We start from the raw sequence: 21,207 nt of genomic DNA on the forward strand, positions 1-21,207 counted from the left end.
AACCGTGCTTTATATCTTGACACAGACCCATCTGGATTTTTCTTGACTTTGTAAATCCACTTACTACCAACAATATTTCTGTTTGGTGGACGAGGCACTAAAACCCAAGTGCCTTGAACTGTAAGAGCATCAAATTCCTCTTGCATAGCTTGCTGCCAATGAGGTTGAGAAGCAGCCAATCTAAAATGAGAAGGTTCACTAGTATCTGTAATATGAGCAATACAAGTAACACCAGAGAATGAGTGATCAACGGACTGTGTGTAATGAGCAATATTAGAGTAATGTTTTCTAGATATTGTACCATCCTTGAGTCTAGTTGTCATAAGATGAACACTCTGAACCAAACCTGACTGAGAGGTTACAGAAGTAGAGGGAGAAGCATGTTGTAGATGACCGTTATCAGTATGAGAGGAAGAGCGCATAGGGAGTATCACTTGTAATTGTGCATCTGTAAGGACAGGCAACATAGTGGAAGGGCGAGGAGGAGTAGTAGATGAAGTAGAATCCTGCAGAGAAAAATGTAAGGATGATGGTATGGATGATTGAGGTAGGATATTATCAGAATCTGTGGTTGGGACAGGAGCTACAGGTAAAACTACTAGAAGAAGCATGGGAGAAGAACTTGAGGGATGAGTTGAGTGCATTATCATTATAAGGTCTAAGATATGGAAACACAGCAGACCCAAAAACCCGTAGGGACTGTAACTCAGGTGGTGTTTGAAACAATTTTTGATAAGGTGAACAAAATCCCAAAGTCTTAGAAGGCATTCGATTGATCAAAAAACCAGCATGCAGACAGGCATGTGACCAAAACTTAAGAGGTAAAGCTGCTGCAGTCATCAAAGTAACAACAGTCTCAATTATATGCCTATTTTTCCTTTCCACTAACCCATTTTGTTGGGGAGTGTAAGGACAAGACACCTGATGCAATATTCCGTTAGATGTCAAAAACTGTTTAAACAAATGACTCTGATATTCTCCTCCCCCATCAGTTTGCAATATCTTAATAGAAGCAGAAAATTGGGTAGAAATGAAGGCATGAAACCTGACAAAAGTCGAGTAAACGTCTGATTTATTGATAAGAGGAAACATCCAGATAAATCTGGTACAGTCATCAACAAACAGTACAAAATATCTATAACCCTCAATGGATACAACTGGAGATGGACCCCAAATATCACTATGAAATTTATGAAAAGGATGGACTACTCTGTCAGAACTTACAGGAAAAGGAAGCCTAGACATTTTACCACCTAAGCAAGATGAGCACATAGATGAAGAATTAGGAGAACATACTATTCGAGAAGAGTGCAACATTTTCACAAGGACTTCATTAGTAGGGTGGCCTAAGCGTTGATGCCACATGATGTGGTTTATTTTCTGACCAAGAAAAGCTGTGGGTGAAGAAACAGAGGTGAATGGTAGAGATTTAGGAAAATGATAAAGGCCTTTGCTACTCCTTCCTTTGAGAAGAACTGCCCTTGTTGCCTTGTCCTGCACACAATAACCAACATCATCAAAAGTAACCATGCAGTTATTATCATGATAGAGCTTGTAGACAGAAAGCAAATCAGCTGATAGATGTGGAACATGCAAAACATTAGGTAATAATAAGGACTAAGAAGAAGTGATAGGAAGATTAGCATGACCAATATGTTGAACAGGCAAACCTTCCCCATTGCCAACAATTATCTTGTCATCTTGATCATATGGAGTAGCATTCTCAAGCACAGGTAAATTTGGTGTCATGTGATGAGTTGCTCCTGTGTCAGCAATCCAATTTTCTGGAGACTCAAACCCTTGTGCGTGAGCAGTCATAGCTTGGATAGAAGCTGGTGGTGGTTGTCCTTGAAAAGCAAAATTAGCTCGATGGTAGCAATCAAGAGCACCGTGACCTTTTTTACCACAAATCTGACACTGAATAACAGGAGAAGAGTTTGAATCAGCAGATATGCGATAAAAACAATTGGCAGCAGTGTGACCCCTCTTACTACAGATTTGACATTATGGGATAACATGAGGCTTAGAACAGAAGATGGACCCCATTGTTGCTTGAAACCAGAAGAGTTAGAACCATGCTTGTCGGAATAAAATCGAGAACCATGATATCCAGATGACTGAATCATCGGTCAGACTGAGGATACAAAAATCTGCCAAATGATGTGGTGTTGGTTTAGAACCCCATACGGTTTGAATCCGTCAGTGGCAAGTCCCAATCTAACACTTCGGGGATCAGTAGCAAACTCAGGGAACGTTCGATCAAACTCTTTCCATGCCTCCTCATCTGCAAGATGCCGCATCACATCATCGTATACCCGTTTTTCCTTATGTCATCTTATGTCTGTGGCAGTATGTGTCGACATATACAATCGCTGCAACATAGGTTTCAGGGGCAGATAACGCATGAATTTTTGTGGGATCTTAGTCGTTCTATTCTGAGATGTCATTTTGAACCTCGACTCATTGCATATAGGGCATGTATCCAACGTTTCATGCTCTTTGTATAATAACATGCAATTGTTTTTACAATCATGATTGTCCGTCGGAAGCATTCTCTTGAAAACCCCAAAAAAGTAATCGAAACACAGGTTCGATATACGATACTTTATTTTTCAGTGCATTAGCTCCACAATGGCTGTGAGAAAGGAAAAGCTCTCGCACCCCGGGTATAACTCTTGGTTGCATTTTTTAATAGTTTTTCATATTGTTCAAACTCAGCACTTTCTATTGGTGTATGCACGTCATCTTCCCCTTACTCGTTGATGTTGGTGGATGCAAATGGAAAAGCATCGTGTATAATATCCATGACTTGATCATTAGGATCCACAATAGGTTCAACATTGTCCACTCTTGTGGCATTTGAAGACGAAGCAAGGTCTAATTGTTCCCCATGAAGGTTCTAAATGATATATGTCTCAATCATTCCATTTCTTACTAAATTAAATCCAACATTTTCAATTGTCTCCCACAACGTGTTGTTACACCTTCTATAAGGACAACGGAATCTAGTTGCACCTGGGGTTGTGTGTACGTGCAAACTCAATAAAATCCTCGATTCCATCCAAGTATTCGTCTGTGCATCTATTCGGGTTCTGTATCCACCTCCTGCTCATAATTCCTGGAACCACAATCACAACACAACAATCACAACAACTTCATACGAAGTCATAATGTCACTTTATGCCTTCGGTAAGGGTCCCATTCCATTCAAGAATGCATAGTTATGTCACGTAATGTACGGCTACATGAGATTAGATTTCGACGTGGATGAATTTCAGCAGCATCTTGATACAGTCTTGAGGTGTACCGAAGGTATAAATACCTACGTACCACCCGAAGAACGTACAGAGATAACACCGAAATCTCCACAATCGAAACCTAATCATGTAGCCATACATTACGTGATATAACTATGCATTCCCAAACTGTCTAAATAATGGAACAATTCAAGAATTAATTGGACCGTAGTCATGCTTTACGCATCCATGCACAAAATCCAACTAGTCTCGAACGGAAAACTAAGTGTTACTAAGATCAAAAATAAAAGTATGAAGTTAATTTCAATTAACTTCATACATCATAGCAAATTGTGCTACATCACGCACAATTTAACAACATAATATAAATATAACTTCCCAAAAAAAAACATAAACATAGCAAACTAAGTTTAACATAATGTAATTAATTTAACATTTTTAATACATATAACGAATAAAATACCTTCTCAATCGTTCTCCATCAATCGCTAATTTCAAATATCCCTAACGAGAACGAAATTCATAGCGTTAGTAGGAATTTACATTAATACTTTTAAACTAACAATAAAAAATACTTATCCAATGAACGTACTTAATTTCCAACAGAGGCAGCGGCAGATAGGTGCGGAGAGAGGCAGAATGCTTATTTTTTTGCATTCTTCTCTGCAATGGCAGAATTCAGATAAGAAGAAGAAGGACTTTGCGCCACGAACCCATGATTTCGTCGCGCAAACTGCCATTGCGAAAAACAAATTCCGTCGTGCAAAACCACTTTTTCGTCACACAAAATAAATTTTTGTCACGCAAGCAGGTGTCGACATCACTTTTTTGTGCGACGCAAGTTTGATTCGTCGCACAAACATTCATCGCGCAAATTCTAAAGTCGTAGCACAAAAGCAATCTTCTGTCGCGCAAGAATATACCGACATCAAACTTTACGCGACGAACAATAATTTCGTCGCGCAAGACTTTGGCGCCAAAAAAAAAATCCCACGTAAGTATTTTGGCGCCAAAGAAAATATCCCACGTTTTTCTTATGCGACGATAAATAATGCCGTCGCGCTAAGTTGTCTTTTGCAACGACAACTGTCATCGCACAAGTTTTTGCCGCCAAATAACCAAACCCACTTTTTTCTGTCCACCTTTACGCAACGAAACGTCCAACCGTCGCGCTAGGTTATCTTTCGCGACGATTTTTGTCATCGCGCAAGTGTTTGGTGCCAAAAAAAAAACCCCCGCTTTTTTCTTCCTCACTTTACGCGACGAATAAGTTTATGTCATGCTCAGATTTTTTGCGCGACGAAAATATTGGTCGCACCAATTTTCGGTGGTTTGCGTGATGAATAATTTTTTCCATCGCTGTAGCGCATTTTGCACGACGAATTTTCCAAAATGTCGTCACGCAAATAGTAAAACGTAGTAGTGTTCTCATAACTTTGTTTGCACGAGGAAGGCAAAACTTCCACCTTACCTAAATTTTCAGATTCTCATCCTCAAGACAACTTCAAACAAGGTGGGTATGATACTTCTATTCATCACCCAATATTTTCCATGTTTACTTTTCTTCTTCCTTTTTTTCTTTCCATTGAGCAGCCAAATATATGAATTGACTCTAATTCTAGGTTTAATAGTTGGATTATTTGACGTCTTTCTACTTTTTCTTTTTCTTTTTATAGTTTTAACATGTGTATGGCTCCTCAAATCTCTTTATGTAGAGACAAACTATCAGCCCAATATTAGAAGAGTTTTCAAATTCAATCCTCTTCACTTCTTAAAAGGAGATTAAACTAATAACCTTACTTGATGAAACTGTTGATGCAAACGTTACTTGTCGTATTTGAATAAAATCTTCCACCTTTGGCAAAACAAAATATATTAGTTTTCGTATTTGTTTATGAATAACCAAAAAGATGTAAGAAAAAATTTATTTGTATTTAAAAAGAGAAATTGAACAAACAAGATTAAAATTACAAGAAAAGAACATGAGAAAGAATGATAGACCAACTAGTTAATGTTGTTTGTTTAAAATAAATAAATAAATAAAACCAATTTTCTATGGCAACTAATTAATTTAGGGACAATACTTCCCTTCTTACCTTTTATTGTGGCTCAACCACAAAGTGACATGTGTCCTCTCTTTTATTAAAGTTGTTACCTTCCCTTTATCATGTTTCAAGAATAGAGTATGATCTAAGTTACTCTGCCTAAAACCATTGTTCTTTATTGCCTTGGTGAACTGTCCAAACCATGCGCGAGGCTACTATTCCAATCTGTACAGCGCCTTTCTCAGTTTTGCATATTGTTCCAGTCTAAGTAGAAGTGCCATATCCAAGTGGAATGTCCATGTATACTTAATGAGTTCTCCATGCAGGAAAGTAATTTTTACATCAAACTAGTATAGTGGTAAATCCAAATTAGCTACAAGAGACAATAAGACTCTAACAGTGTTTAAATTTGCTACTGGAGCAAAGGTCTCTTCATAGTCTATACTGTAGGTTTGTGTGTACCCCTTTGCCACAAGCTTTTCCTCGTATCGTTCGATAGATCCATCAACATTGTGTTTTATAATGAACACACATCTACAACCAACAGTCTTATTCCCTTGTGGTAAAGGTTCCAGTGTCCAAGTTTGATTCTTTTCGAGGGCCTTGATCTCTTCCTATATAGCTTGAACCCACTTACAGTCTTTCAAGGTCTCAATTATCTTGGTTGGGATATGGATAGTAGACAACTGATGCACAAAAGCCTTGACTGGTTCAAGTAGTCTCTGAGTGGACACATGATTGGCAACCAGATACTTCGATGTTTTGCCAATATATGGGGAATACTGATTTGGTGGTTTTCCACAGTTTTGCCTAAAAGGTAATTTATATCCAATAGAATTGTCAACCAAATTTGCAGGTGTAGTAGGAGCATTTACCTCAGGGATATTCTTAGGAAATTGGTCAGTATGTATTGTTGGATGAGATGAAGGGGTCTTCAACTGGTGGTTCTAGATCATCTTTAGGAGCGGGACCCAAATATGAAATATCTCCACTAGTGGAAAGCGAAAGATCGTCAAGGTCTACACGATCAATCGTTTTCTGGATGAGAGGAGTATTGTATTCAGGACTCTGAAGCAATCGATCGTTTCTTGGTCGAGAGGAGCATCGTGCTTCAAACTTGGCGATCTATTGTCGGTCAGGACGATTGATTGTTTCTGGGCAAAAATGAATTCCTCTGTCTTCCAGGTTGTTCCAATTATGCTCTTTACTCTATATCCCCCCTGAAGCATAGAATAAGATGTCGGGTCATGGAAGAACATCTCATATTTCAAAAAGGTCGCATCCAAATGACATAGGTACGCCGGGTAATAGGGTGATAACATCGATAGCCTCTCTGATGAGTGGCATATCCCACAAAGCACAATGAAGCGCAGATGGATCAAGTTTGATGCGCTGATTTTTCTGGAGATGAACAAAGGCCATACATCCAAAAATTCAGGGCGTGAGCACCAAAATAGAGGGCAGGGGCCCGTGTTGTGCGAGCACTTGTAAGGGAGTTTTAAAGTTCAAGACACTAGAAGGCATGCAGTTGATTAGGTAAATAGCGGTGACGATAGCATCATCCCAGTGATGGTTCCATGATGTTAGAAGCAAGCTTGAAAGTCATGATTAACAAATTCACCACCATTTTCGGAGCGAATAATCTATATTTGAGCATTGAAATGATTTTTCATCTATTTGTGGAAGAGCTGAAACTGTGAAAACATTTGGTTTTTATTCTTCAACAAATAAATCCATGTCATTTGTGTACAATCATCGACGAATGTGACAAACCATTGAACGCCAAAAAAAGCAATAATAGGGGAGGGTCCCCAGACATACAAGTGAATTAACGTAAACGGAGTAATACACTTGCTCATACTCAACGAATAGGGCATATGGTGACTCTTGGTCAAAATACAAGTGTCACATTTGAAATGGGATTCTTTGAAATCTAAAAATAAATCTTGTAGAATATGCTTCATATAACTAAAGGATGGATTTCCCAAACGACGGTGCCACAACTAAATTTTCCTTTGTTTGCTGTCAGAGGAATACGTCACATTGTTAGCCATGCTTGTGCTGAAGTCATCTACATAATATAGCCCCCCACTTTTTGTACCACGACCAATAATGTCCTTAGCGTTAATATCTTGAAGCAAACAAAAAGTAGGATAGATGAGTGCACAACAATTCTATTGTTCAGTAACCTGACCAACTGACATCAAGTTATTGGATAGAGATGGAACAAGTATTAGGCAAGGAAAGAGAGGATGAGAAGCAACAGTGCCAGCCCCTGTCACAAGATAAGTAACTCCATCGTCATTAGCAATACTAGTTCGTCTTTTTTAGTAACTATGTCATTCTTGACATCAATTCTTCTAAGATTGGGGTCAAGATTAGGGTTAAGGCATGGTTCTGTATTTTCAAAAACTAGGTCATCTAGGTCGTCAATTCTTCAAGTTTCTTGGTTGGGGTTTGACTATGGATCTTCAAAAATTGGGTCATGTGGGTCTTCAATTCTTCTAGTTTCTAGGTCTGGGTGGTAAAGGAATTGGTGATACTACCTCCATGGGGGATGATAGGATCTTGATCCCCCATGGCAGCGTCGGCTTGTGGTGGGCTAAAGTTTAATAGCAATTTCAAGATCATCGCTCTGATATCATGCTAAAATATGAAAACCTATGAGAGAATATTGTTTGTGAGAATTTTCTATGTATTCTTCTCCTTGTATGAGGTCATTTTTATAGTACAATAAAACCTTGAAGGCCAAGGAAAGTAATAACTTCTAATTCTATTTACGGTAGGAAATCAGAAATAAAAGGGAAATCAATTACAATTAATATGAGAATTCTTAGTGTGCAAGGAAAGTCACAAGTCATGCCAGTTCCTCCTTTAGTATTGTCAATTAATTTAAGCAAACATCATGTTTCCTTTTGCACAATTTCATTCAGCTGCATTGATGATATTATTAAAAATCTATATATGTAACAAAAAGTTTAGGGGAGGGGACGCTACGCCATCCCAGGGCTAGAACATACCAAGGCCTCTTTGAAGACTTACAGAGTATGAGGGACACCATTTAGGATCCCCCATGAAATATTTTTCAACGGTCCAAACTATTTATTTTTCGCATCTTCATATAGAGATCAACCTTGCAAAATATAATGCAAATTGGAAATTATTGAAGGCATTTAATTGAGATCAACAAAATCAATAAACACAGTGCTTCAAGAAAGTACTTAATTTTCAATAATTTAATTGTGTGGTCAAATGATATGCATCATTTTTTATTATAGAAAATGTGTGAAAAAAATCTCAAATATCATCCAAATTCGTTTATTTTATTTTTATTTTTGTTCGGAAGATAATGAGGAGCATGTCACCCCTATATATATATATATATATATATATATATATATTAAAGGCGCTCACTACAAAACAAATTAATCCAAATTAATTATACCAATTGACATTTGTCAAAGCATTTTCAGCCTAATTAGCCTGACAATTCGCATGATCAAGCTTTGTACGTGGAAATTGTATAAGAAAGGGAGACCCTAAGAAGATATTGAATATTTATTATACTAAAACCGAAAGCTATCAAGCCGACCTCATTTTAGTTGAAAAATCACAGGCTTCGTCACGAATTCGAGGTGATTCCTGTCATAAATAGACCACATTTGGGGGGTGGGCCAAATACCTCCGATACCTAAGTTAGTTTGATTGGACCTTGAAAAAGATACGACAATATCTAAAGTGGTCGGAGTTTTCTCTCTTGATGAGAGAACTGGGTGTGAGAGAGAGAGAGAGAAAGAGAAAATGGAGTGAGAGAGGGAGATATTTCTCGTGTCAAAATCAGATTACCTCATATGTGTGATGTAGCCATGTATTTATAGTGCTCCTTGTCAGCTAGGGTTTGAAGAATAATCCTTATTTAATTAGGTTTATTCTTACCCAAAAATAGGAGATTGGAATTAATCAAGGAGATTCGATGAAAATCTCATCCTTGATTTAGGGAGATATTCCCATCTTAAATCAATTATAATTTCCCTAATTAAATAGGATTTAATTAGGATAATTGATTGACCTAGGGAATTTCCTTTTTCCACGTGTCACCCGCTCATTGGTTGCCAAAATATATGCTCCCACAAATGTCCCCCATCTTCTGCATGGCGTGTCTGTGACGAGGAGATGTGAAATACTCTTTAGGCTTTCCAACTGCATTTGGGCTTCCAATTGTGAGTTGGGCTCTGATACCATACTAGAATATTTTCTATGAGAGAATATTATTTGTGAGAATTTCCTATGTATTCTTCTCCTTGTTGGAGGTCATATTTATAGTACAATAAAATTTTAAAGGCCGAGTAATAACTCCTAATTCTATTTACGGTAGGAAATTAGAAATAAAAGAGAAATCAATTACACCTTTGGAAAGTCACAAGTCACGCCAACAAGGAGGAGTTCCTCCTTAAGTATTTTCAATTAATTTAAACAAACATCATGCTATTATTTTTATTTTTTGGTACCAAAAAGTTTAGGAAGATGGGAGGTTATCCTATCCCAAGGCAAAGACATATCAAGGCCTTTTTGAGGACTTACAGAGTTTGAGAGACACCTTTTATGATCCCCCTACAAAATATTTTTCAATGGTCCAAACCATCTATTTTTCATATATTCATTTAGAGATCATCGTTGCAAAATATCATGCACATTGAAAATCATTAAAGCATCTAATTGATATCAACAAAATCAATGAATGCAGCGCTTTAAGAAAATATTTAAATTTCAATAATTTAATTGAGTTGTCAAATGATATCCATCATTTTTGACAGAAAATATGTAACAAATATCATCAAATTTGTTTATTTTATTTTATATTTAGTCGGAAGATAATGAGGACCATGTCACCTCAATATATATATATATATATATATTATAGTTTCAAGAAAATTAAAGACTCTCACTACATGACAAATTAATCCAAATTAATTGTACCGATCATGACAAAAGTAGACACCAACTCACGATTGAAATTTGTGAGGGTGTTTTCCATCTAATTAGCCTCACAATTCGCATGTTCAAGCTTTGTACGGGGAAATTGTAGAAGAAAGGGACACCTTAAGAAGATAATGAATCTATATAGATATAAAGCAGAAGACAAAATACAGAGAATGGTGAAACATTCAAAATACCAAAAAATGTTCTTGGTTAATTCAAACATTAAGAATTAAAATTATTAATTAAATGATGATAATATGGTAAATTCACATTTTTTTCATATTAAAAAAAATTAAAATTAAAAACAAAATCGTATAATAAATCCTACTTTTATGGAACATAACCACTCATATTATCTTTTCTTAATTTTTTTCTTTAAAAAAAAAAAATCAATTGACACATGCATGTGCCAAAGGACTAGTGTTGATTATACTAAAACCGAAAGCTGTCAAGTCGACGTCATTTTAGTTGAAAATCTTTATGTTTTATTTTTTAACTTTAGATGTACTTTGTAAGTAAAAACTCCTTAAACCCCAAGATTTTTGGGTGGCCGCATGCAAGCAAACTAGCAATAAAAATAAAAAAATAAAAAAATCAATTGTCAGAGAATACTCTCGACACACTTCTTTACGTGCAAAATATGGAGCTTAAAATTAATTACCGGTAAATATTGTAGAAAGTTTATTTTTAAAGAACCCAAAGTAACGTTTTACGAGGGATAATTTTTATTGTTAGTCATTTGAGAAACACAAGGGGGAACGTATAACGTGACCCTTTTTGCAAAGATCAAAAGCAGTAACATCTTGGATACTCTATGTGCCAAGGTTTTTAAAATTGAGAAGACATTAAAGTTCTGTTATTGATAATTGTTCGTACAATTAGTGGGTCGATACTTTAAGGAGCAATTATTTAGCTAGTAGGGGAGGGCCATCATATATATATCTATAGCTATTATGTAAACGTACAGCTCCAGTGGTCCATGAAAAGAGATTGTTTTGAATTTGAAACGTCAAACAAAATGTGTTTGCTATTGAAAGCATGGGACGCACCAGGACAGAATCCATGAATGGCGAGAAGATCTATCTGGTTGTGCCCAAAATAAAAATAAGGAAAGAAAAACTTATGTCACACGTTCATCACAGTGCGTACTTTAATAAAAGATGTAGCATGATTGATCTTGAAATAATGGAGTTCGATTCCTCCTTTAAAATAATGTACAATATTATAACTAGGACCTTTTCTTTTTTACTCATCATTTTGATCACACAACACAACTATGGAAGACATACATGAGGCATATAAAAATATATGTAAGTTCCGTAAAGGAATTCCAAAACAAAGAAAACCTTAAATTAAATGGAACCCAATCGGAGTGACATTAGGCGTGGGAATAAAAATTAGGCAGGCTAGAAGTGCGTGGTGGAAGATCTCAAATCAAAATCTGTATTTGGAGCAATTGTCAAAACTCGAGGTCCACACGCTTCCTTGAGATTGTATCTAGCCCTTGAGAAATTTGTCAAGGCGGCTAAGAGAAAGCAAATCAAATTTGGATTTTTAGATATTAATTAAGAGCCTGACACATCTTATTGTGGTTCTTAATTAGTATGCGACACTACTTATAAGGTCTAACGGATTCCTAACATGTTTCTTCTGAAGCCACCTTAAACCCTTTCAACTTGCGAGGTTTGCTTGATTTGTCTAATTTCGAGTCTTTTGTTTGGTTTTAGGATAATATTAAAAAAATTTCCCTTGTAAAATCGAGCTTCATGGAAAAAAAGTTGCTGCTAGAACATAGAAGCATAGAATATTTCAAAGCAGATATAGGAGTCGACTTGTCAAGGAATTTGAGCATTTTAGTGTTTTTTCGTGTTGGGTGAGGTCTTATTTTTAGTACTGCTATTTCCACCCTACTTATTTTATTTTTTTACTCAGTTTATTTTTAAAATTTTAAAGACAAATTTAACCTTTGGTAAAATTACTTAGAATATATTAGTTGTAAAAAAGAAAAGGAAAAAAAAGAAAAGAAAGCACGTTCAGAGCATTCACATGGGCTCCCTAAACCACTTCCTTAAACAAATTTTAGGGATGAATGATAAAAACATAACTCCAACCACGCTCTCTATCCACCTCCCTAGGAGCTCCTAAATCTGAGGAGAGAGAAAGGACTCATAATGACTCCTATAATTTAATGCTATTTTCTTTAATGAGTATTTCAAACCTTTATTTAATAACTATTTTTTATTTTATTTTTTAATAGGGATGGACCAATCAAAAAAGAGTTATAGCATTTATGACTCTCCAAATTAGGGAGTATGATTGAAGTTGAAATTTTTTAGAAAGCTCCTAAAATAACTTTCTTATATTCTTAGTCAAATTTTAGCTAAAAAATAGAGGGTATCATTGTGGATGCTCTCAGGAAACTTGCAAGATATGAGAAAACAATCGCATGTGCAAACCTGCACAACGGCAACATCAAGGAACAATGCGATGAACTCACCATTCATCAACTTATGGCAGTTATCCCTTTAGAATAAAATTTTTAAAACGAAAAGAAAAAAAAAAGAACCCTCCCACCCCAACCCCGATGGCAAATTCCCCTTCATGGTTGCCGTTGCCGCCTCCCTCTTTGTTTCTATTCCTTCCTCCATCTCTCTTTCATGTACAAAGAACAACCTTATTTAACATCTATTGTTCGTTTTCAAATTTTGTCCTTTTCTTCCCTAACATCAACAACGTAATCTTAATCTCAATCCTTCAATCTTTTCATATGGGTCATCTCCATCTTCCTCAAAATTAAAAGAATAAAAAAATGAAAAAAAAAAAAGATTATACAGAAACCACCACCCATCACGAACCCAGCACTACCTCTCCTGGTCGACGCCTCCTACCACGAATCCGTCAATTATATGAGCGGATGAGATTTGCAGACTTGCTGGTGGGATATGGATCTCAGGTCCAACTAAACCCCAGTCAACTTATGGTAGATTCACAATCAACTTATATATTCCTCGTTTTCTAGAGAGAGTGAGAGAGAGAAAAGAAGAGAAACAAAGAGGAAGAGGGAGGGGTGGTGGGCGGTGGTTGATGGTTCTTTTTCTTTTCAATTTTTTAATTTTTTAATTGTTTAAATTAATAATTAAATGGTATTTTAGGATTAATAGTGAGTGGGAAGATAAGATTATATTTTTTAAATTTATATAGTGAATGAAAAGATAAAGTGCGTGGGAAAATAAGATAAAAGGATGGAAATAACATCATAGATTTTTTTTTAATCACGTGTCATCAGTGTTACCATAATAACATTTTTATAGTTTATTCAAGAAATGTTAAACGTGATTGTCTTTTATCTTTTGTTATTATTATCATTAGGCAATTTTTTGGTGAATTTTGTTACACGCAAGTTAAAGCATAACTTTATTATAATAAAAATAAATGCTAATCAACCATCAAATCCAAAATTTAATGCAGGAGAGAGAGAGAGAGAACCGAAAGAGAGAGATAGAGATGGGGAAAAACGGAAGTCAAAGATAGCAGATAGCTGACAAGCATATAAGACGGGGTGGAATAGGGAGATGGCGTGTTGACATGAACTGAGAAGGAGCTTTCCTCTTAAACATATTGACAAGGTGCAATCATTGTTCGACTCTAAGACTATACGTTCGTAATCTTTTTAAAATTTGCATGACGTGCGTAGTGTACAAAGTAGATTAAAGTTCCACCAAAATACTAAAACCATCTCTAGGTGAGGAGAGTTATATTTAGTCTCAGATTACATTTAGTCCTGTAAAAAATAATTTTATAAAGAATAGTGTCAGGCTACATTTTAACCGTCTTCAACAGCAAATAGCTAAATTTAATATTTTAATAATTTTTAGTATATGATGTAAATTTATTATTTATTTTAATTAAACTACTATTTATATTCTATTTAAAATACATTTTAGAAGAGAAAAATACATTGGGATATGATTTTTGACATCCACGTGATTAGCCCTATAGATTTATGATTAGATTTTTTTTTTTGGTTCTAAAAACAACTTAAAAATTAATTTAAATGGAAAAAGATGAAAGATAGTTTGTAAAAGAATGAAGAGATTGTGAGAAATTATGTAAAAGGATGAAATTAAAAAAAAAATCATTTTTTTCTTATTTAAAAAATAAACTAGCTGATGTCACTTAACGACTTGGTGACATAACTGGCCCCATCCAAGTATTTAGCCCGTTGAGCCCACTTTTGGAGATTAGTTTTAGGAATTTTGAACTATAGTTGAGGATATGGCCCTCACTTGGAGATGACCTACTGTAACTTTTCCAAACTCGTATGATGTGTGTAGAATACAAAATGGATCAAACCTCTGGGATACAAGTAAAGGAAGTTGTTGTAATATCAATCCACCCAAAACAAAATAAAAATCTAGTCAGTCTAGTTTGATGGTTACTTTATTATTCTTACTGGTAATCGAAGCACGGATCACTGTGGCTAGAACAGTACTTACCGACAAAAACCCAGTTGATGACAAGATATGTGACGACTACTAGACTAGACTTAAGGAAAAGTCGACGTTCTCCTGTCGTGGTCTTGACATGAACGAATTTTGTCCTCTGTCTAGTAATGAAGTTGTTTTTTTTGGATCAAGTTCCTTTGTCTAGTAATGAAGTTTATCTAATACACGGTACTGGTGTCTGAACTTATTTGTTGTGTGCACTGGACAACTTTCCCATGCCTTTCGTTTTCCGCGCGTGTTTTTATTTATTTTATTTTTAACTTTGCGTAATTTGGCAGGTAAATTTCAAACATGCGAGAGGAAAACTTAGCTACTAATAATAGAAGCAACTTGCCATGAAGTCTGTCTATAAATAGGTCTTGAGCTGAGACCGAAAACCGCACAACAATTCAAGGGCAACCTGAAGAACACACTAGAAAATGGAGTTTAAGAAAATGAGTTGGGTCTTAGCCTGTGTAGGGTTTTTGTTCTTGGGTCTTTGCAAGGCTAATGGAAATACCCATTATTATGATTTTGTTGTAAGTGCTTCCTGCATTACACTAACACCATTTTTACAGCCTTTGCATGTTCATCATCATCCGTTGCTTCGGCTCGATTTTTTCATCATTTTTTTGTTTTGTTTTGTGATGTTTTGCAGCTGACAGAATTGAATTTTACAAGGCTTTGCGAAACGAAGACCATCTTAACTGTGAATGGGACTTTGCCGGGGCCGACCATCACCGTCCGGAAGGGAGACACTGCTTTTGTGAATGTCTACAACCAAGGCTCATACGGTGTCACCCTTCATTGGTAAAAACTACCAATCCCATTAGCTTAGCTCTAGATCTTTCTTCTTTTTTTTTTTTTTTGGGCATTGACGAATAGTCCAAAACTGCTTATAACTAGCGTTTGAAGATAAGCTGGATAGATAATTAAGCTTATTGGTGGAAAATTATGGATCGTTGGTTGTGTGTTTGAATGGATCGACAAAGTCTCCACTTGGAATATTCTCTTCTCCATCTTATGATGGGCTCTCTGGCCAATTCCAATAGCTTACTTACAGGTGGTGAGATCATGACTCTGAGCTGGTCCTTGTCTTTTAGAGAGAGAAAGTGAAAGTGTGAATAACCTTATAAAGATTAGAAAAATAAAAGGCCAGAGGAAGGGAGTGGGGTAGGGAACTCTTTTTCTTGTCTAATATGTGTATGTCTTGTAAAAAGCAGCTCTTTTCCTTAACGCTGGGTATTTCTAATGTGTGTGTGTGTGTTTTTTTTATAAATGTAAATGATAGTTTGGAGGGTTTTCAAACATGAGACCAGTAATCTAAAAGTCAAGCTAATCTTAGTGTTTGAACGGGCATGCTTAGTCTTTAGTCTTTTTCTGTAATAAACACAAAAATAAAACCTTCGATTTTATTTTGACTGCTTCAATTAAGAAGAAAAGGAAAATCAAGGTAGCAGGCAAACTTTTTAATCTTGTTTAAAGAGGGAGGGGGGTTTTCCCACATTTAGGGGTATGAACATGAAACTTCTAATCAGGAAATGAAGCTTTTAAAACAAAATAATAAGCTGAACTCCATTAACGTGTATGTTAAATCTTTAGTAATTTTCTTGCTTCAATTAATTTTCCACCGTGAGAAGAAAAGGAAAATCAAGGTAGGAGACAAACTTTTTAATCTTGTTTAATATTTACAGGCATGGAGTGAAGCAACCACGAAATCCATGGTCTGATGGACCAGAGAACGTAACACAGTGCCCTATTCAAGCAGGCTCAAACTTCACTTATGAGGTTATCTTCTCCACTGAAGAAGGAACATTATGGTGGCACGCTCATAGCGATTGGACACGTGCCACAGTCTATGGTGCCATCATTATTCTACCAGCTCTCAACACCACTTATCCTTTTACAACACCAGATGGAGAAGAAACACTTGTTCTAGGTACTTTTATTTTAATAAAATTTATATGTGTTAGTTATTAACAATTTACTTTGTTAATAACTATTAACAGTCTATGGTGCCACAACCACAGACATGAAAACAAAAAGTGTTACATCGTACAGTTGCATCATCGAATCTCAATAATTATTTTCCATTGTCATCTGGTTCGCTGGCAGGATCCTGGTACAAGGGAGATGTGAATGAAATTATTGAAATTGCCCTCGCAACAGGTGGCGATCCAAACGTTTCAGATGCCTTCACAATCAACGGAGAGCCAGGAGACTTGGTTAATGCGTGTTCCAATGGTAATTATAATCAAATATCCAAACCTGATCTCATTTGATTATCTTTTGTTATTATATGTGGACGCAATTGAGTGTTTTTCTGAGTGGGGTTAACATAAAGGACGATGGTAACATTCCCGCGTAAATGAAGAAACTTCTGGGTGTCTATGGAATATGATGCAAAGCGGTATACTTTTTTGACTTTTTGTGTGTGCCAAAAGTAGTAAGCAAGTTGAAAATAGCTGTTTAGTAGTATTTCTTTTTTCGACGTTAGATTTTCCAGATTTAAATCCCGTTTGGTAAAGATTAATATATAATACAGACGTATATTAAACCAGTTAAGTAGAACAGTAAGTCCACTCTCTTTGAATCTCGTTTAGTAAAGTATTAAAATGTACCACCTGTATTAAACAAGTTAAGTGGGACAATAAGTCCGCCCTCATTTTGATGGTAAAGGAGCAACCATGAGCAAAGATTTTAATAGTGCTTTGGGGATGTTGTCAGTTGGAGGGATTGCTTCGGGTATCGCAGTGGGGGCGGGGGCACATGGGGCTGTTAACAGGGTAGCGGTGAGGGAAGTCGGTGGGGCTAGGGTTGGTCTTAAATTAAACTTTTTAAAAATGAAATATTTTATTTTATTTTTGATACACATGGCACTCATGTGTTACACATTTCATGAATTACGCTCATGTCATATCAACTTTTTTTTAAATGGGAAAATCATGTCAACATTTTTAATATAACTTTTAACCGACATCATGATGAGTTGTAAAATGAGACTTAGAATCTCAGTTAGACCATCTCCAACCTTTAGGGTGGAAACTCAAATTTTGAGTTTAGCTTCCAAAATCATCTCCAACCCATGTATTTTGGGGGTGGAAATTTGAGAAATCTCAAATTTGGACTGAAATTCCACCCAAACTATTGCCTGGACTGATAATGTTTGTGGGCCCAAAATCTACTTTTTCTTCTTTGTTTTTTACCTTGGAAGCCCACGTGAACAACAAAAAGTGTTGGCCCCACGTGAGTTTTGCAACAAGCTAGCCATTTGATTGAATCCCAACCGCTACTTTTTCAAAATTATGCTGTGCTCTTTTTTTTTTTTTTTTTAATCTTTTTAATATTCCAACAGCTATAATTTGTGTCAACCAAAAATCTTTTTTTTTTCTCCCTTTGTTTTCCTTTATCTCTTTGTTATATTTTTTCATTCTACTTTCATTCTTATATTTTTTCATTCTAGAGCAACAACCACTTTTATACAAATTTTCATAATTTAAACACACAACATAATTTAAACACACTTACATAATTTAAACACATATGGTGTTGTACTTATTTTTATTTTTAAGTGAAAATCTATTATGTTTTGGAATTTTAATTTTTTTAGGTTAAAATGTTTAGAAAATTAAATCACGAATGTTGAAACAAAAATAATGTCAAGAAAAATTAATGAGAAAAAAAATTTAGGGGTTAATCATTATTAAACAATTTAATAAAGTTGTGGACTCAAATTATGAGTCTGCAAGGTTGGAGGAAAAAAAAATTTGAGTCTTGAAAATACATGAATAGTTGTATTTTGGAAAGTGGAAATTTGAGTTTAGCCCCAACATGGTTGGAGATGGTCTTATGGAATAAAGGTGAGTCATCCTGAGTTATGAAAGGCAATATTATATTTGACTATAATTTAGTAATTAGGTATATATAGACTGTTCGGATCATTGAAATAAAATTTATAAGAGACTCCAAAAATACCCTCAAATAAAATTATTTGTGGAAGATTATATCAACTATAATTATTTTACAAAAGACATTATTATTTCATTCAAACATTACTCTACTACAGTGTTGATTTATTCATATTTGATTCACTATGAACGCTGTTTATTTTTAACAACTGACATACTTTGACATCATTAATTTGCTAACAACTGATTGATTTCCTGTTGCAGCAACAACATACCGTTGGGTGGTTGATTATGGAAAGACGTATCTTCTCCGCTTAATCAACGCGGTGTTGAACGAAGAAATGTTCTTCGCCATTGCCAACCACAACCTCACAGTGGTAGCTCAAGATGGTGCATACTTAAAACCTATAATCACCTCCTACCTCATGATAACTCCAGGCCAAACCATGGACATTTTGGTAGTTGCAAACCAGTCTCCCAGCTCCTATTACGTAGCTTCCCATGCTTTTGTTGATGGGGATGTTGCATTCAACAACCGCACCACCTCTGCCATTCTTCAATACAACGGCAGCACCACCCCCTCAACCATTCCCACTCCGATTCTTCCTGATTTCGCCGACGGAACGGCTGCCTCAAACTTCACTACGCAATTGAGGGCTTTGGCAAGCAAAGACTACCCCATTAATGTCCCGTTAAACATCACACACACGCTCTTCATCTCTGTTTCCGTAAATGAAAGAATTTGTCCCAATTCTTCTTGTGATGGGCCAGATAATAATGCACTTGCTGCAAGCTTAAACAACATCAGTTTTGTGACTCCATCGATTGATATACTGCAAGCCTATTACGGGTACGTAACGTAATTTAAATTAGTTGCTCAAATTAATTGGTTAATGTCGGTATTTTAAGCTGTCAATTTATTGTATACGTTAATGAGAGTTTTCTACGGTTCTGGAAAAAAAGAAAAAAAAGGAGAAAAGATAGTTTTCTATGTAGATAACGTTTCCCAACTAAACACCTCACCCCAGTCCAACACAGCCCATCCCATCCCATATTTCTACATCCTAGTTCCTTCGCTGAAAGGAAATGAATAGTCGCGTAGAATAGTAAAATGGTAACCGAGCCAAAAGCGTGCGTTTTACTTGTTTTTAAATACAAATAATAGTTTATATTAATATACTCTCTGGACTCAAATGAAAGAGGGGCTCTGGCTTCTCTAATCCACGTCTTATCACTTGTTCTTTTTTCGCAAAACTAGAACTTTGTTTTTTGTCTTTTAATTAAAAATATCTGACTTAAATGACCTTATTGCCTATGTACAGGTCAATTAAGGGAGTTTACACAGCTAATTTCCCACACAGACCTTATATTTTCAACTTTACGGGACACGTGCGAAACGACACAATATATCCTCACTTTGGAACAAAGGTGAGGATGATTAAATATGGTGAAGAAGTTGAGATAATCTATCAAGGGACCAACATGATTGCCGCTGAGAACCATCCGATGCATCTCCATGGTTTCAGCTTCTATTTGGTTGGAACTGGTTCTGGGAATTTCGACCCTAATCAGGCCCCTAAGACCTACAATTTGGTTGATCCACCTGAAGTAAACACCATTGGTGTACCAAAGAATGGATGGGCAACCGTCAGATTTAAGGCTGATAATCCTGGTAAGTTCTACTTCTATAGCCACACCTAATTACTGTACTTGTCATGACATTGGGTTCATAGCTCAATGGTAAGAGCATTTGTTTGCAAATAAGTGGTGTCATGTTCGAATCTCAATGACTCCACTCTCCTCTCCTTTCCAAACTCTGACAAATAATAAAATAATAATTATTATTATAATAATGTACATCTCACATGCCATGTGTTCAATGTATGTAATTAGGCAAATTAATTAAGATAGAGCAACCGTGGAGCTAGGTTAACTAACTATTTAAATGAATTATTTGATGATTATTTTCAGGAGTATGGTTTATGCACTGTCATTTGGAAAGGCACGCCAGCTGGGGAATGGCCACTGTACTCATTGTGACAAATGGAAACACCAATGAAACCAGCATGCTCCCAGCACCTGCTTATATGCCTCCTTGTAAATAAATATTGAAATTTACTCTCTCTATTTCATGGATGTCGGTTTATATTGTTATACTCAGACTTTGATTTTATTTCTGTAATGTTTGATTATCTTTTTTGAGTGAATAAATTATTAGGAGCTTATTTTTTGAGTGACTCGACTGCATAAAGATCCTTTTCAATATACTACCTACCTCGATTTCAATGCAAGTGTAAGATATACCTCACTAACGCCATATGCTTAATCATAAGTATCACGATAACTGGAGTCCCTAGCACAACAATAAAAAGTGTTGCCATTTGTCCCGTACATAAGTAACTAAATTCTATCACTACAAAAAAAGTCAGCAATAGTTACCATTTTTTTTTTGTGACTATTGGCAGCAACAGTCACCTTTGTTGGTGAGTAAAGCCAATAGTAACGCTGCAGGTATGAATTTTGGGTTGGTGAT

At 35.9% G+C, this 21,207-nt stretch overlaps 1 protein-coding gene across 1 annotated transcript; it reads left to right on the forward strand.

The window, feature by feature from the left end:
* The first annotated feature begins 15,104 nt into the window (after positions 1 to 15,104).
* Positions 15,105 to 20,911, forward strand: LOC103336352 (laccase-15-like). The gene is made up of 7 exons (XM_008239393.2): positions 15,105 to 15,305; positions 15,425 to 15,576; positions 16,461 to 16,705; positions 16,882 to 17,010; positions 18,939 to 19,524; positions 19,997 to 20,346; positions 20,646 to 20,911. Exons 1-7 carry the CDS (start codon positions 15,207 to 15,209, stop codon positions 20,777 to 20,779), a joined length of 1,695 nt encoding a protein of 564 aa, XP_008237615.2. The 5' UTR covers positions 15,105 to 15,206; the 3' UTR covers positions 20,780 to 20,911.
* The last annotated feature ends 296 nt before the right edge of the window (positions 20,912 to 21,207 follow it).

This window comes from Prunus mume, linkage group LG6 (genome assembly GCF_029339155.1).
Source record: "Prunus mume cultivar Tortuosa linkage group LG6, ASM2933915v1, whole genome shotgun sequence".
Classification (NCBI taxonomy): Eukaryota; Viridiplantae; Streptophyta; class Magnoliopsida; order Rosales; family Rosaceae; genus Prunus; species Prunus mume.

Coding starts and splice junctions, on each gene's coding strand:
- LOC103336352 (XM_008239393.2), top strand. CDS start 15,207: ATGGAGTTTAAGAAAATGAGTTGGGTCTTAGCCTGTGTAGGGTTTTTG. Junction 15,577..16,460: donor TACGGTGTCACCCTTCATTG/GTAAAAACTACC, acceptor TAATATTTACAG/GCATGGAGTGAAGCAACCAC. Junction 19,525..19,996: donor ATACTGCAAGCCTATTACGG/GTACGTAACGTA, acceptor GCCTATGTACAG/GTCAATTAAGGGAGTTTACA.